At 43.1% G+C, this 17,214-nt stretch overlaps 1 protein-coding gene across 7 annotated transcripts in view; it reads left to right on the forward strand.

Moving 5' to 3' along the window:
• OPHN1 (oligophrenin 1) overlaps positions 1-17,214 on the forward strand; it is a 113,605-nt gene that overhangs the window by 10,423 nt on the left and 85,968 nt on the right. The window contains exon 1 of one of the 7 annotated variants that reach the window (XM_006020501.2): positions 5,116-5,228. The exons of 3 other annotated variants lie outside the window; for them this stretch is intronic. In XM_006020501.2, the coding sequence (XP_006020563.1) occupies positions 5,141-5,228 (88 nt within the window). In that variant the 5' untranslated portion in view covers positions 5,116-5,140. Of the gene's footprint in view, positions 1-5,115; positions 5,229-5,269; positions 5,338-6,100; positions 6,384-17,214 lie in introns of those variants that run through there. 3 more of the 7 variants (XM_025200120.1, XM_006020502.2, XM_025200118.1) reach the window with 3 other exon arrangements.

Below are 17,214 nucleotides of genomic sequence, written 5' to 3' on the forward strand. Positions count from 1 at the left end.
GGGCACTGTTTCTTTGCATAGTTCTTATAAGAAGGAGACTCTTTCTCTGGCCACATGGGGCTTTGTATGAGCAAACTTAGCTGTAGCAGCCAATTCTCTTCACAGGAAACCTGGACAGAGAGAAACAACAAAAAAAGCCCCGCTCCCCAATGATAAACCGTAGGCCTGGAAAGCTGCAAAGGGAGCTCAGAAAGTTGGAGTAGTTTTAGCAAGAGATTTTGAATCGAAGCTCCCAGAAAATAATTGGAGCACTTCTAAGTTCAAAATCATTCTAAAATAAGGCACTCGGATAAAAAGGCTGAAGGTATGCTTTAAAACAGTATGTCTCCTCCAAGGGAACTCGCGTGTTGTGATGGTTGACAGTGAGCAAGCATGTACTGGACAGGTGAAAAAACTCATTACTGTATTGTAGCACTATTTAACACTTTCTGTTAACATTACAGAATGGTTGAATGCTACACTCCTGCAGCTCCCTGTGGGTAGGGAGTATTTGTGGGGACTCTTCACATAAAACATCTTTGTCTTCATCTTCAGAGCACTATGGGGACTCCACAACAACCCACGTCTTGAAATGTTTTCCTAGCAAATCAGCCTTCAGACCCTCTGTTCCAGCAGTGATGCTGGTCTTTGCATCCCTATCTCATCCTAACTGTACTTCCACCTCTCTGCTGCCCCTGCTCTTAAGTTCCCTGCCAAGCCTGGTAGACAAAGCTAATGTCACTGCTTTGCTTGCCACATTATTCTGCCTCATTTACCTTCTCTCTCCTCTTCCCAACCATTTTCCCCCTCTTCTTTGCTACTCCTCCTGACATTCGCTACTCCATTTAATTTTGTTGCTGAATTTACGGATTTGGACATAAAACCAAAACAGCCTTTCATGTTGCACTTGTCGTCATTTCCAGGAACTATGGGATTAGGACAAATTTTATTTTGGGGATCAGGCTTTGATTGTAGAGACCCATGTTTCTGACTGCCTGTAGATCACCATGTCCTGTGGCCTGTGGAGTAGACAGGAGTCCAGAGATTAATGGTGCAGCAATTTTGAAAATTTGGCTTACACAGTATTGTCGCTATGGACTCTGTGTGGTTGGTTTGGGTTTTTGTTTTAGTGATGACATTTTTTTATAATCTGGTTCATGTAGTAAACATTTGTTTTCTGCATAAGGTTCTACAAAATTCTTCTCTTGTCCTTTTCTTCTCCATCCTAGGTTTCCTTTGTCCAGAAGTCACTTTGTTCCATTTTCACTGACTCCTTCTTAGCACACCAAATGGAGAAGCTTTTCTAAGTTTTCTTCTTCAGAAGTCTCCAAACCCATCTACGTGATGGAGCACTCCAGCTATAATAACCAGATGTTCTTGGGTTTCTGTTTAAGCCTTTCTGAGTAATGGTCGTTCTCTCAGCTCATCCACTTAACAGTACCATGTTGATTTATTGATCTTCCATCCTTGTGATATAAAGGTTCTGAAAATTTTATCTATTTCTTTTTGAGTTCTTCAGCTTGACCTGCAGATCCAGCCTCAGATTTTTATCAATACAGACTAGATGAAATATTTCTCCACCTTGTCACCAGATTGTTAGCTGGTGTAAATCAGCATAACTGCAGTAGCTGTAATGAGTGTCCATTAATTCATGTCGGCTAAGAATTGAACCTAACACATGCAAAATTACACATCACTAGGATGCTTCTGTGGTGATGTGGCTACAGCACATTGCAAAATTGTGGGAGAGATCAGAGTGACTTCATGAGACTGAGATAGTGTCTTGCTAATGGATCTTAATGCACTCTGGTGATACAATAACTTTAATGGCAGTATAATATAAATATTAAGAGCCTTGCCAGATTTGAAATAGAAGATATATGTTAAGGCAGAAAGACAATTGCTTGAGGAAGTGAAAATGCAGCATAAGAAGAACAAGTGTATTTATGGCATTTTCTCCTCCGTGTGTTTAACAGTACTGGTTTTGGAATCAGTCCTATACTTTTACTGCACATTGTTGGATGTACTGTAACATTGTGGCCCCAGACCCTGTATTCTCTCAAAGTCTCCTTGCATCTCTTGCACTGTAACATGTATAACTTTACAAAATTCAACTTACAATTTAACAGTCCAAAACATGTCAAGAGGCTGTGAACTCTTATCTTGTGGATGGAGGAGCACAGCATTCCCATGCAGGTATGGGGGGGTGGGGGTGCATCTGTGGCATGGTGCATGTGCTGTTTCTGTTTTTTAATCTGACGTAACATGACTCTCTCTAGATGTAATTTTGCAAATCACTTCTGGACCTATATGCTATACAACCACCTGTTAGCCTCAATCCCTTTTTGCAGCATGAGGCACCATACTAGAACGGTTCATATAATGAAGAAAAGCGAAGCGCCCATCTGATCATACAAGAGAGAACAAGTTCAGCACCTGTGATGGAGGCTTTGAGATAGCCTGTAATGAATGAGAATTGCAGATCCTGTTGTTGATTTGACTGGAAATTGTATGTCCTGTAAAGTCAAAGATGTGATTATGTTCATAAGCAATTCCTTTTAACAGAATATCCAGCCTACCTTTTTGCCTAAAATGCACCCACATACAGGGCAGACCCTGCCTACTCTGGCTACAGAAGTCACAGCTGAGAATGGGATGAGTGTAGTGCTGTTGCAGGGAGGTATGAAACTGGGATAAGTATGGGAGCGAATGGGGGGATCCCAGGGAGTGCTCTGCGTGGCCCGAGCATCACAGATAATATGCTCTTCATAAGCTTCCCAGTAGTGCTGTTGCAGAAGATGGCTTTGTTGCTGTCAAAGCTAGACTTACGTGGATACAATAGGCAAGTGTCCTGCCATGTGGAAGGTCTGGCAATCTCAGGGAGCCTTACTATTACGGCAGCAGTAGGATCTATGGAGTGGCCTGAGAGAAGGATTCAGTTCTCTCCAGCTACCTCAGTAGCCCTGTGGGCCAGGTATTTATATACAATACACACTTGGTTTATAAGGCTGATGGTTTGGCTCTGTGTCGCTGTGTTTTCCCTCTCTTTGAGGCTTCAGTGGCTGATACTTTGGACACACAATGCTGTTATTCTTACATATGTACCTCTAAACAGAACTTAAAATTATCATCAAAATAGGATGGCGGAGACTTCTCTCGCCACACCCTTCTCCCTGCCAGTGCAGTAAGGACTGACATTTTCCCCACAAATATTAGCTCTGTGCACCCAACAGAACTTGGCAGTGAGTTGCTTGCATTAAGTTATCCTGTTTTACAAAGAGAGCTACAGTTCAGAGCCAGCGTACGATACATTAATGAAGATATGTGTGGAAATCCTCCCTGTAGATACACAGAAGCCCTCTGTCTCATGAAAAGCCACTCATTTAACTTCCCAGTATACTCAAGTAATTTGGAATCTTAATAAGAGAAGCATAAACGGGTCTTCTGATAGCACCAGTCACAGCAAATGTGAAAGGCCTAACTTTGCATCCAGCTTCAGCAATAGAGCTGTTATTATTTGGATCTGGCTTTTTAATTCCCCTCCTCCCCCACTTTCCTTTCTGATTCTCTCTCTCTCTCTCTCTCTCTCCTCCTGTTCACTCCATAATCTCTGTTCTTGATCAAGCATATGTGTCAAGCTGGTGTCAATGAATAATTGAGAGGTTGGCCCTGCCCCCATTTTAAGACAATAACAAAACTCACATTGACCTCAGTGGGTGCAGGAGCAGGTCCTGACCAGTAGACAAATCTGTTCAAATACAACATTACTAGTAGCTGGTCAGATGTAATCTGATTGCTTTCTGGGTCTGGGTGGCCTTGTTTTCTCTGGCAACCTTGTCATTCCTTTTAAAGTGTGTATGAGGATGGCACAGCTCACTCATTATACTGATACAGTGATAGCCTCGTTGTGAAATGTGGACTGAAAACAACATAAATCTGGTTATTTTTCCAAATTGTTAGTGTTATTTACTTAATACCCCATTTCTTTGGAGCCCTTGTCCTGCTACAGGCACTGAACAAAGTGTGGCGTAAACAGTCCTGCTTGGAAGAGGCAACCCATTGACTTTGTGCATGGGAAAATGGAGCACCCCCCATCTCTTCTTTTAAGCTTTGCAACTCAGGGAGCCCAGGGCAGGCTCACAAAGAGAAACAAACAACATATGGCTCCCCTTTTCTTTGTCTTTTATTTTCTGACCTGTTCCTTTCCCTGTGTGTGCATGTAAGCATGACTTAAAGCCTCTTGTTCCTCCTTTCTCACTCTAGAACTTGTTGTTCCCCCTAGGCTTAGAGCAGCGGTCAGCAACACGTGGCCTACAGACTGGATTTGACCCATGGGGCCATCAGATCCAGCCTGTACAGCTAGCGGGGATTTGGCAGCATGCGGTGGCAGAGGGCTTCACTCTTGCTGTGCCAGGTGCTGAGGGCCCTCACCTGTGCCATGGCCTTGTGGCGATGGTAGCAGCAAGTAGCTCAGTCTAAGCCAGGTTGTTCTGGCCCAGTTGTTTTTAAAAGTTGCCAACCACTGGCCTAGAGCACTGAAGTGATGTTTCTGGAGGCATCGGTGATTCACTGCTCCATGGAAAAACTGCCTTTCCTACAGCAGCATAATTTGCCCTTGGCATTAACTGGTCTGGTCCAGAAAAAAAATCAAACAAAAGATTATTTTACCACAAGAGGTGAAAAAATAATTCATCATATGAGCTGTCACCTATCAATACATCCCCCTTAAGAAGATCAGCTTGTGCTTTTGCCCACTGCTTGCTCCCTTAGCTCTCACCCACTCAAATTAGGTCTCTTTGTTGGGAAGGAGTCTGATGGAGCATAAGTCAGTTCAGTTTTCACTGCCGTCCATCCATGGGTCTAGAATTGTTACTTGGATTTTTCAGGAGAGATTTTGAAGAGCAAAAGTCACTGTTCTTGTTGCCTGTGAAAATTTTCTCCTGGCTCTTGGGCTCTGCTCAGATAGAGAGCACACTGCACCCTAACCACTATCAGCTGCGTTATACCATAACAACTATCAGCTGTTTTAAGGCAGCATTGCTCAGGCCACCTCTACAGCCATGGGAATCAGTCTTAACATGAAGACTTAAAAGCACCCTATGCTAATTCAGGAACCAGGGCAGTTTGCAAGGAAGAACAGATTGTGGAGGGCCTGCCAGATATGTGCAGAGGCCTCTGGGCCCTTGAGCATTGCTGTGCTAGAGAGACAAGTCTTTGGTCTGTGACACCTGATTATTATCGACTGCGTGGTAATAAGAACGTCTGGCATTGCATCAGAATGTTAAAGGAGTTGCCAAGTCCATGTGTCGTGCTGACTGATTAACAGTATAAGGTTGTGTGCAATGCTCTACAGAACAGGTTTCAAACTCTGCAATGACACTATTATGACTAGAAGACCTTGCTGTAGCATTATCAGGGTATTCTGAAAGTGTGACTTTTCTCCTTTACATCCCTTTTTAAGCAAGGCACTATGGTTTGCTTTATATTATAACTTCTCCTGATTTTCCAAGAGGAATTTGCAATTTGTATCCTACCAGAGCAGTTTTAAAGCATACTTTCACTTGGAGAGATCAGGTCTTGTGTCTGAATGCTGATGCAGTGGATTTGGGATAGGCACCATATAGCCCTGCTTTTCTTTGTGTTCCCATTGATCTTATTCATGATGTGTAAGAGGAAGTGGCCATCCCACACCAAGCTGGCAAATCCCTCAGGCAGCAGGTCAGCAGGCAGGCAGGTTTGTTTTCAAAAGCTGTTGGGCACAATTGTTCTTTGATGCAGCTATAGAGGATCCAAGGCCCCAGATCGCTACAGATCCAAAACAGATGTGCCTCAATCTGGTGTTCAGATTGAGACACGGGAGACTGGAAACCAGTCATAAAATGCAGACACAATATTTTATATTCTAGTTGCAGGGCATAGTTCACCCTTTTCTGTGAAGATCTCTATTTTGGGGCCTTCTGATGCTCATTAGATTGAGCCCCTCACAAGATAAGATGCACTCCTCCAGCACCTCTTCAATGTAGCATTTGGGTTGCTTTTGTGGCTAGAGTGAAAGACTTGTCATTGTTCAGGCTAGTAGTACGACAGCTTCCAAGGGCAATCTCTGAGGTCATGAATTCCTGCATAAACTACATCCTACTGGAGTCTGCTGACTTGGGAAATGCTGAAGCAGTTACTTGGCTTTCCATTTGTTCACAGGCCTGGCAGCTTTGGGATTCATCCACTACTAAGTGATGACCCTCTGCTCGAGCTGTGGTAATCCTAGCTTCTTCCTAGTTAACTGTTATACTCAGTGAATATGCACAGCCCATATCCTTGCTCTATCCACAACTTGTACAGTCACTTTAGTCTTGGCAGGCAGCCCTCTTGAGAAGGCTGCTGTCTATTACTCCAGAAGAGCAGAGGTAAGTGTTTAAGTTATGTCCAGTTACATTAAATTCCTTTTCCATGTACATGTGACAGGGATGCAGCAGAATTCAATGTGTTTTATGGAGGGAGAAACTGAGGCACAGAGGGTTTAATCTACACAGGCACTTGGGCATCGCTCAGGGTTGCATTGCCTAATGTGTAGGTACTTTGCCATCAAGTGGAATTTTCTTTGCTCTGTGGTTTGTGCTCAGGCTGCACTCTGATGCTTGGGAAGAGGTTAGTACATCAGAATGGAATTACTCAAAGCCAGCAAGTTGAGGAGGGTGTTGCCTAATTTTATTTAGCAGTAGGAAATGTTGAGGATCAAGAAGAGGCCTAATCCCAGCTGCTTTAAATGGAATTAGGTGTCTAATTTTGAGCTGGAGGCAGGCATGGATTTCCATTCGGATTTCTCTGTTTGGGTCCTTAGTCCAAATTCAGCAGGGTGCGGGTTTGAATACATGTCTCCCACCCAGGTAAGTGCTCTGGCCACCGGGCTGTTGGGTATATTGGGAAACCTGTGCTCAAAACAAAACCTTTGCCCCCAGTTGTCTTTTTTTTGAGACATGCTTGGTGTGAAGCCTTTTGGGGTTTAGACGCAATCTAGGACTGTGAGGAGCTCAACAGTATCAGGACTTAGACTGCTCTGTGCCTGCCTACTTTAGGCACCCTACAGGGTTATAGCTTCAGAAGGTAGTTGAATGGGATTTCAAGAATCTTAATGGTTTCCTGTACTGGACTTGGACATCTATATTTAAGCTGGAGAGATGAAAAGCAGCATACTTGTACCCTGTCAAAGTCAGTAAGGGTTGAGAAACACAGCATCTCTCAGAAACAGTCCCACCAGGAGTTGTCCAAGGATGTTCCTAGCACAGCTTGTTATAAAAGCAGCTGTCCTGTGCATCAGTTGTGGTCCTTAATCACAAAACAGTCACTCTGCCCTCCCTCCCTCATCTTCTCACCCTTGCTGGCTTCCTGTCTTGTAAAGAATATGGGAGTCATTCATGTTTTATGAATTGTGCTGTATATAAAATGCAAAATTTTGTCTACGGACTTTGTGGCTGTTGCATTGCTGGCTGTAGAGTAGCTATAGAGTTAAATCTGAGCTAACTTTTGAACTGCAGGACCCAAAAACTTGCTGGCCAAAGGCAGCTCCGGTGGCTGATGCTCAGATGCACACTGACTGAGGGGGTCAGGCTACTAAAGAGGCTGTAGCTGTTAAGGGTACAGCCTGGTTCCAACTTTGGGGGTGGGTAGTTAGGTAGGTATACAACTCAAATGGAATCCACTTAAAACGGTAAGGAAAGGGTAGGTATGTTTAAGACTGGGTGTGTAGTCTTTAGTTGTTTTAACCCTTTTCTCTCCATGTTCTTTTGGGCAAGTAATTGATACTTGTTTTGATGAGGCAATGCAAAGTTGCTGCAATTTCATGGAGTCTTAAGCTTCTGTAGGGAAGTCTGTAGTGAAGTCCAAGCTCCACTGGGTCTGGTGAGGTGCTGTAGGCAGTGTTGTAGACTGTGCTGACCAGGCAACAAGTGGGGTGAAACCTGGGATTATGTTCAGAGGAAAGCACAAGAGGAGCCTATCACTTGGAGAGGGCGTCCACATAGAAACAGAGCAGTACAGCTCATCCCTGATGGGTTTGTTTTTTTTAATGATGTAAGAACAATTAAACAGTCTGAGTCTTATGAACTCTGGAAGGCTGTGACTGACTTTACAGAGGCAAGTAAAAATAGAAACATTCAAAACATTAATCAGGCTTTGGAGGACATGTTCCTTTTTAAAATTAGGTTTCTGTTGTATCAGACAACACTGATTATCAGATGCTAAGACTAGATTAAAGAAAAATTGCAGCTGTGAAAGCTGTAATGATGAACATCCAGTCCCTTACTATCTTTGCACAAGCTGTCTACTTTTTGAGGTTCTGGTGGAACACTTTTCTGCTTCAATCCTCTGGCACCCGATATAGTTGGCAAAGTAGAGTCTTGACTGCTGTTGCTGACGTTTCCAAGGAAGGTAAGCACTGACTGTTGCCATAATTGAGAGATCTGAGGAAGTGGACCAAAATTTTTATCTAGAAGAGCAAAGGTATAGCTGAGAAAGTCTGGAGGTCTTCTGCAAGGTCGGAATCAACTGCTGGTGCTCAAATTCTCAATTGTCACGGAAATGTTCCCCTGAAAGGAAATATGCGTATCTTTACAACTCGGCACAAAATAACACCAAAAGGGTAAATTCTGCTATTTATATATACAGGGCTGAAGTGTCCTGATTTGGCTACAGGAAGTGCAGCTTTCTTCCCTCTGAAGGCTCCTTCTAGAGAGACTGGGAGTCTGGATTCAAACCTGTTGGGAGCTGTCTGCCTCGCCTTTGATGTTTGTTTGATGTGGTGTTTGGGGATTTTTTTTGTAAGCTCCTAACAGGCGGCCATGTATATATAGACTCTTCTTCTTTCCTACCTAAAATAATTATGGGCCTTAAAGAATCTTGGGCCTTGTTGGTCTACTGAACAGAAATGAAACCTCGGTAAGCAGCTTTCTCTCCTTTCAAGTCAGCATTAACTTTTTGTTTCCTAATCCTCTCATTCACACTTCCTAATGTGAACAGCAATGAGAAATTGGCACCATAAACAAAGCCTGGCTTATAGGCAGGTCACAGCCTATAGCTTTTTTGCAAGGACTCTTGCCAGAGTTAGATACTACCATGTTGTGCTCTGTCACTAGGGTGCCTAACTAGCAGCAAGTTTTCTTGTGTCCGTAGTGCACAGTGGCTAGTTTCCTTCTGACAGGCCAATTACTGTCTCTAGGAAGGAAATAAATAGAACTTCCTCATTATCACACTTTTTTCTCAATGACCTTGGGTAAAGGAACACCATCTTATATAGTGGATTAAATATAGGACAGAAGAATATAGGCAAGAGGACTTGGATTCTACTCTAGGTTCACTCACTGACTTGCTTATTAACCCTTGGACTAACCAATGAGTATACACTTTTTTTAAGCATGTCCTCATATTTTTGAGTACCTTGACTTTGAGATTTTTCATTTCAAAGCCAAAAGAGCAATTTTGAAGAATGCAGCCTTAATATCTCTGAGCCTCAGTTTCCCCATTTCTCACATGCGGATGATGGGGATGATACCTTATAGACTGTGAAGATTTAAATGGGTTAGTATCAGGACCAGGCTTTGAGAATGTTAAATCTTACAGACCTTTTTTAATGCAGGGTACTTGGGATAGAGCTGAATTTATGTGCACCAGCTGGGGACCAGACTTGATGACCCAGGAGGTCCCTTCCAGCCCTGCATTCCTATGAAATCCACATTATAGTTTCATAGTTGGTAGGGTCGGAAGGGACCTAAGCAGAGCATCAATGGTTCTGTGTCCCATTAATCTATGTGCTAGTGCCCCATGCTTATAGCTAACTTCATCTTGACCCTTCAGGAGGCCACTGCCAGCATGTTTTGAACCAACTTGATGGGTCCCAGCTGCTGTTGACTGTGGGACAAAGTATCTCCATACGTTATCTTTGGGAGTGATTTAACTTGTTACCTTAGTATTCTGGGAAACTGGTTTGCCGACTGAACCCTTGCTTTATGGCGCTCCTCTTGGCTTCTGATAGCATCACGAGTACAAAAAAAAGTGAGAGGATGACGTGGAACTAAAACTTGACCCCTGGTAAAGGGCCCAGATGGAGGCTCCCTTAAGATTTATTCCATTATGACTCAGATGAGACCAACAGAGATTCTGACTCTGCAGTGAAGCCAGCGATTGTGAGCTCTAAAACTTGGCTTCTGCGTGGCAGCTCTTTTTTTTTTTTGGTTTTTGCAGAGAAGATACAAGACATGGCTGTGTTCCTTTCCAAGGCAGAGCCTCTCCGGACCGCTTATAAATTGCTTGTAAGTCTTCCTCTCATGTCATGTGTGACTAATCTGGCCCCCTGCCTGGGCTTCTCAGTAGTGCTATCTAAGGGAAATTCTGAAATCCCCTAAAGCCAGGCAGGCTCAGAGAGAACAGTGTCACTCCACTTTTATTTGAGACAGAGAAGCTGCCATTCTGCAACATGCCCTTGGGCTTCCTATGTGTCATTTTTGCCTTAGGTGATTAATTAGTCTCCCTAGATGTTTGAAGGAGATGTGACGTTCAGTCTCTGCACGCCCTTCGGAGCCCTTTTTGGCTGGGATTGCTGATGCTGTGCCTGGATGGATCTGTTATTTTCCATTTGTTCGCATCTGTGTTTAATGTTGCTTGTGCAGCAGGGAGCTCCCATCTCTCCCTCTAACCACTTACTTCAAACGAGAATCTGTGAATTTGCGGTGAGCTCGAGCTGCAGCGTAGAACTTTATGTAATCCTGCAGTCAGTTCTTGGCTTGCCAGTTGCTTCCTATCCTGATTTGCTATTACACGCCCAACCTTTGTTGTCCGACTTCTGTTGTGCTGATCTGCTCTCCACATGCTAGTCACCCACTGTCCTCTATAGACCACCTGCCAAGACACAACACCAACGTACATAGTACAGCTTAGCATGAGTGCCTCGATTCACCTGCTTTCCGTAACGGCATCAGGTCTTCAAGCAGGAAACGTTACCTTTATAAATCGCCAATAAGCTCTGCGCCTGTGCTGATTGCAGACTACTCCCTATTGGAAAATAGGAATGTCCTTCACCTGGTACTCCACAGAACATGAACTGAATCCACCTGACAACCTACCCTCACAGCCTCTGCTTGGTCCCTTGCTTCAATTAGGACATGGATCACCAGGATCAACATATTCCATGGAAGTAGAATGACTGACTTGGCATACCAGTTGTTTTCCTGCAGCATTGCCACAGGAAGGAAGGAAATAAAATCCTTTTATTGTAAAGCCAAGTGCAACAAGGGAACCCAGTGGCTGCTGTAGGCATGCCACCATCCCAGGAACCCCGACAAGCCATGCCTGGAATTTAGACAGCGCAAGAATGCTAGCCTCTGTCTTCATGTCACATGTACACGCTGACAGATTAATGTCACTAGCCTTTAATTTGAAGACATCCAAATGGTTTACAAACTCTAAAGTTTCTCAGTACTCCTGTGAAGTCGTCGTTGTCTTCTTCTTCTTCTTTTGTCAAGATGTTAGTGTCAGGATTGAAATTCAGCAGCCCAGCTCTGGTCCCTTAGGCCTAAGCAATGGACCTTGCTCCCTCAGCATTGCAACGTTTCCTTTCACAGATTCACAGAAGTTTAGGGTTGGAGGGGACCTTGTGAGATCATCAGGTCCAGCCCCCCTGCTCCAGGCAGGAAAGACTGCTGGGGCCAAATAACCCCTGCAAGGTGTGCGCCTAGTCTCCTTTTGAAGATCTCAGGGTAGGTGCCTGCACCACCCCTGCTGGGAGTCTATTCCAGAGTCTGGTCACATGAACCGTGAAGAAGTTTTTCCTTGTATCTGAAACCTTCTTCTAGGAGTTTATGACCATTGCTCCTGCTTTTCCCTTGGGGTGCTTTGGTGAATAGTTGTTCGCCTAGCCCCCGATGCTCACCCCTGATATATTTGTAAGCTGCCACCAAATCCCCCTGACATCTTCTCTTTTCAGGCTGAACAGTCCCATATCTGTCAGCCTTGCCTCGTATGGCTTGCTCTTCAGGCCTCTAATCATACGGGTGGCTCTTCTCTGGACTCTCTCAAGCTTTTCCATAGCCTTCTTGGAGTGCAGCGCTCAGAACTGGATGCAGTACTCCAGCAGCTCCTCACCAATGCAGAGGAGAGCAGGAGAATAACTTCCTTAGTTTTGCTTGAGATGTATCGGTTGATGCATGCCAGTGCATTGTTTGCTCTGCTAAGTGTAGTATCACACTGGTGGCTCATATTCTTAATATAAACATGTAAGAAATCCTTTCCTAACTTTTGAACCCCCCAACTTTAAGTACTGTAGCTCCATAAGGACAAGAGTGCTAACAAATAGTGCTAGAAAATGTTTCTTTTTGACAAAGGATTGACTTAATCAATATAAATGGGATTTCACACTGAAAACACACTTACTGTGCAAGACACAAGGACAGCTTTTAAAATACGGTTTTCAAGTACTGCCTGAGGGAGTTGCAGAGTATGGACCAGCCTCAAGATTTTGAATTGAAATAAAATTTGAAAGCATCCTTTTCACCAATGGGCCCAGTTAGTGTTCTCCATGTTATCCATAGGACCACAGACCACCTTAAATAACATTTGGTTTATATAAATGCAGGCCTAAATATTTTTGGCAAAAGCCCTTCTTTGTTTTTAGCTAATAGCTACATGTTAGGAAAATACAACTGGAGTACAATACTGTTTTTGCACAACTATCACATTTTAACATGTTTGTTTCATCAGTTGGGTTTTTTTGGTTGTCCAGTGCTTACACTTCTGTTAAACAAATTCATATTTTCTGTGTGAACTCTTTCATTTTCAGCCTTGCAACAAAGGAACGCTTATTGGTCCTTCTGAAGGGCCAAAAAAATACCAGACGTGGGGGGGGGGGAAAAAAAAAAAGTTCTTTGGGGAGTTCCATAGTCATACTCTAGTTTTACTACTTGTTTACCATGAGAAATATATGCTTTTTAATTGGTGCCAACAGTACTTTCCTTTTATTTGGGATAATCAGGCACATGTTTCAGAGTGCCCCTTGTACTTCAACCTTAGCTAGTATCCAAGATTCCCATGCATTTCTTTCAACAGTTATCAGTCCTGAGTTTAAAACAGCACCAGCTGTTCCCTACTCCACTGCTCTGCCAATGCTCTTGGTTTTCAGAATGGAAAAGTGAGATTTGAAGGAAGCCATATCAGATACCAGTGTCACTATAGTCGTGTAGTATACACTGTTACCAGCATATTGGGCTGCACCACAACAGTTAAAGCAAAACACTGAAAGCACCTCATTTTACACTGCTGTTTTATAGGCTGCAAAAGTCTTATTGAAAAACAAAGTAATTTTGAACTAGTGCAAAGTAGTTAAGCACTTCAAGTGCTTGAAATATAAAGAGCCCTGAGGGCCTGCTGGTTGTTTCGTTCTCTTCCTTTAAGCAGTCAAAAATATTTTCTCTTGGAAGATTTGCAAAATAAAAGTTCATTCTGATACTGAAGCTTCATGCTGAGGCAAATTTTCACAGTTATGATTGAACTTCAGAAATTCAGGTTTGTAGTACGTAATGGAAATGTGAGGCTTTTAACAGCAGCACCATTGAAGGTGCAGTTCTCTTTCTTCTTGAGACTTGTATATGAAGCCTTGCCCCTGTGTTCTCAAGGGTCTGTGCTTTATTTTCTACTTGCTCCTGAAGGGCTCAGTGATGAGAAACACAGAACATAAGAAATGCTATTTTTCTCAAACATGAGATGTGTGTATCCCTCAACTAGAGAAGAATGCATCCATTGTCCATGACTCCCACTTAAGGAGTTGACAGGGGATGCATTATAAAATGGACTGGTTCACAGACATTGCTGTCCTTAGATTGAATTCTGCCCTACATCCATTTAACCCTATTGGTTTGTGTGGGATTTTTTTTGATAGTTCCAGTGGACCTTGAAGGGTTTACATTTAAGGAGTTGAGACCTGTGGACCAGATTCTGCCTTGAGTTATTGATATAGACCTGTATTAAAACTCACTGCAGTCTCTAAGCATCATCCCACCAAAATGCCTCAACTCTGAAATCAATGTACTCTGACTGTATATGTATACCCAGATGTATCCTCAAGAAAGTGGGTAATATGGCCAGACTCGCACAACAAACACAGTACTAAATACACTGCACCTATAAAAATGGAGGGGGAAGGCGGGGAGGTTGATTCTGTTAGATGAGGAAAAGAAAATCTTGAAGTCAACCTTCTAGGTGATCCCAAGTCTCTGGCAGCGTCTGGCTAATAAAAAAATAAAAACACTTACGTGGCTCTATAGCACTAGGTAATTAACCAGCAGTACATGACGGCATATACACTGTTTTGCATTAACACAAGGCCAGGGAGTTGTGAATGGACATGTTAATAAGGTATTTATGCCTAAAAATAGCCAACCCAGAGATTCAAAAATATAATTTCGGGAACATATCTTTAGAGAAATCCCTTCTAATATGGTGATGGGTATTTTATTTTTTTAACCATTGTTCCCAAACTGTTTTTTATGTATTTTTAAACTTCAGTAATAAAAAGAAAATATTTCAACATTAAGCATCCTTTGAAAAGAGTTGTTGAAAATCCTGTTTTTACTTTGCATGTTAAGTTCTCAGATGTCACTCCTAGTATTCCTATATTTTCATCATGTAATGAATAGTTTACTGTTACATATTTAATTGCAAGTTCTGTACTTCCAACGTGTTATTCATCCTCCTAGAAGTTTTTATCTGAAGCATTGGTTACCGAGCTGTTTGCTAAAGCAGCTTTCAACATAGCTTTGAGGGCATGCTTGTTCTGCTCTATAGGGATATCTGACTGGGAAATCTTTCAACCACCAAAACCGTCAGGGAGAATTGTACTCTCTTGTTTAGTAAATAACTGCATTTTTAAATTCACAAGTAGCGCCATTTCTTTGAAAGAGCAGTGAGACAAAAATTGTACCTGCTTTTACGCTATGTTGAAAAAATCCATTTAAACGTTGATCAGTGACAGGAACAAACCATTTAACCAGTGAAGTGGTGGGGAAATAACTGGCAAATTGAAATAGTTTATTGGCTTGCATGTTCTCAATCTTCCTTTCATTAGAACAGATTTACCCAGTTCCTCTGTGTATCATAAAATCCATAGCTGCTCTACAGATCAAAGACTTGTCCATGTCATTCAATGCACCACAGCACTTCTGCTGTTCTAGTAACCAGCCTTTAAGTAATTCTCCACACAAATTAGCAAGTGCTTTGCTAATTTAAACATTATATCTCTCTATTTCCCAGTTTCAAACCCTAGGTGCTAGTGTCTTATTTCACTCAGCACTCTGTTTGACCATATGCTAAATATTATTTTCTAATTCCCATGTCCTCTCCTGGAACTCTTCTACCTCTGTCTTAGGCAGGCTCGTGATCAAGGCAGCGACTTGTTAGGCAGGTTTGTATTATAATATTTCCTCCCTGACTGAAAAAGGTTAGAAGTATATAGCAACGAGTGCATCACAAGATACAAATATACTTGTCATCCAGTGTCTACACAGGCATCTGATTGCTGCTGAGAGGTTGAGCTGTCTGACTTGCATTATATAGAAAGGTAATGTGTGAATCAGAATTTGAATCCTGTTCACTTGATTATTACCCCTGTCCTGGAATATTTCCAAGTTGTGATCTATGGTTGCCCAAGCTTTTACGGTCTACAGACAACTGGCTAGGCACATAGCGCAGTTCTTCTTCATTTCCAGTTGCTACATTGCATTATAAATCAGCTCCAAAACATGCATTAACGTAGGGGTGTCCAACCTTTTTGAATGTGGGGCCGGATCATGAACTTTTTATCACCCAGTGGGCCGGCAGGAGCAGGCGCTTGTGCGGCCTGTCTGGTCCGGCCGCGGCCTTGGGGCGCAGGGGTCAAGGGGTGCCGCCTGACCCCACTGTATCCTCCCTGCCACCTGGGCGGCCTCGAGGATGCTCTCTCACCTGCATGCCTGGGCTCAGTAGCCAGGGGGACATGCGGGGACTCTACAGAGGGGTGTGGGATGTGCAGGGACACCCCCTTGCTCCCGCTCCCTCTCCCCCGGCGCAGCCCAAGCCCAAGCAGCTGGGGTCCCTCCCTCCCTGGGGGCCACGACTCACCACCCCCAGCGCGATGTCTGCAGGCTAGTGGGGATGTGGGGAGGCAGAAGCCTCCCTTAATTTTTCTCCCTTTATTTTTCCCTTTAGTGTTTAAAGGGAAATATTCACCAGAGTTGTGATGGACTTTTTCCCCCATCTTTTCAGTTCATCTTTCTATTGGTGATAAAACACTCCAAGTCTTTCTCTTCTTGTTGAATGTTCACAACTCCCTAAAAAGAAAGCTAAGAGGGAAAGATTTGGTGGGTGAACAAGCTGAGGAAATAGCCAGTTCTGCGCCATAGACCATGTTATTGCGCCTAGGAGAAGGCAGCAAAGTGGTAGTTAGCTTTTACTTCGTGCTTTTAGTTGGTGTCGACCAAGATACGTAAGCTTATACTTTAAATGTGATGTCAGTTTGAGCAGAAGTGGATTTTTCCGCAGCCCATATTTGACTCGTGTATACAACCTCTCTCAAAACTTTCTAAAAACAGTGAAGAGGGACTTTTTATGGATGTTATATTTTTGAGGCATTTTTGTCTTCCCTCCCACTTGATTGAATTTAAGATTACTTGCCACTCTTCCTGTGAAAGCGGAGTCTGCCATTGATACTTACAGTGATGGTGTAGGATGTGATGAAGAGCATGGCACAGTGGTTCGAGCAGAGGATTGGGAATTAGGATCCTCGGAGTTACTTGCCCTGTCTGCCACAGAGTTTCTTGTGGAACATGGGCTTCTCTCTGGCTCCATATCCAGGTTTGCAAAATGGGGAAGGTAATGATAATCATAACACTGTAGAAGTGCTCAAAGGCTAAATAATGTTAAGTGGTTCAATATGCTTTGAATATAGTGTGTTTGTGTGGATGTGATTGTAGATATAAAATCTATGATTGTACAGACAGTTTTATCTCAATCTCTGCAGTGGTTACTTGTGATTCTGCATTTTTAAAATGAGTTCAGTCATACGATTTATGCCAACAATATGTCTAAAATTGATTCTTTCTACCTATATTCCTATACTACTCTCATCAACTTGGCATGTAAGCAACTAACTCCTTGCTGTTAAATAAGGCATGTCATTTCCCCGTTAATAAATAACCCCCCCCCCCCCCCCCCCACACTAAA

Source organism: Alligator sinensis, unplaced genomic scaffold, assembly GCF_000455745.1.
Source record: "Alligator sinensis unplaced genomic scaffold, ASM45574v1 scaffold809_1, whole genome shotgun sequence".
Classification (NCBI taxonomy): domain Eukaryota; kingdom Metazoa; phylum Chordata; order Crocodylia; family Alligatoridae; genus Alligator; species Alligator sinensis.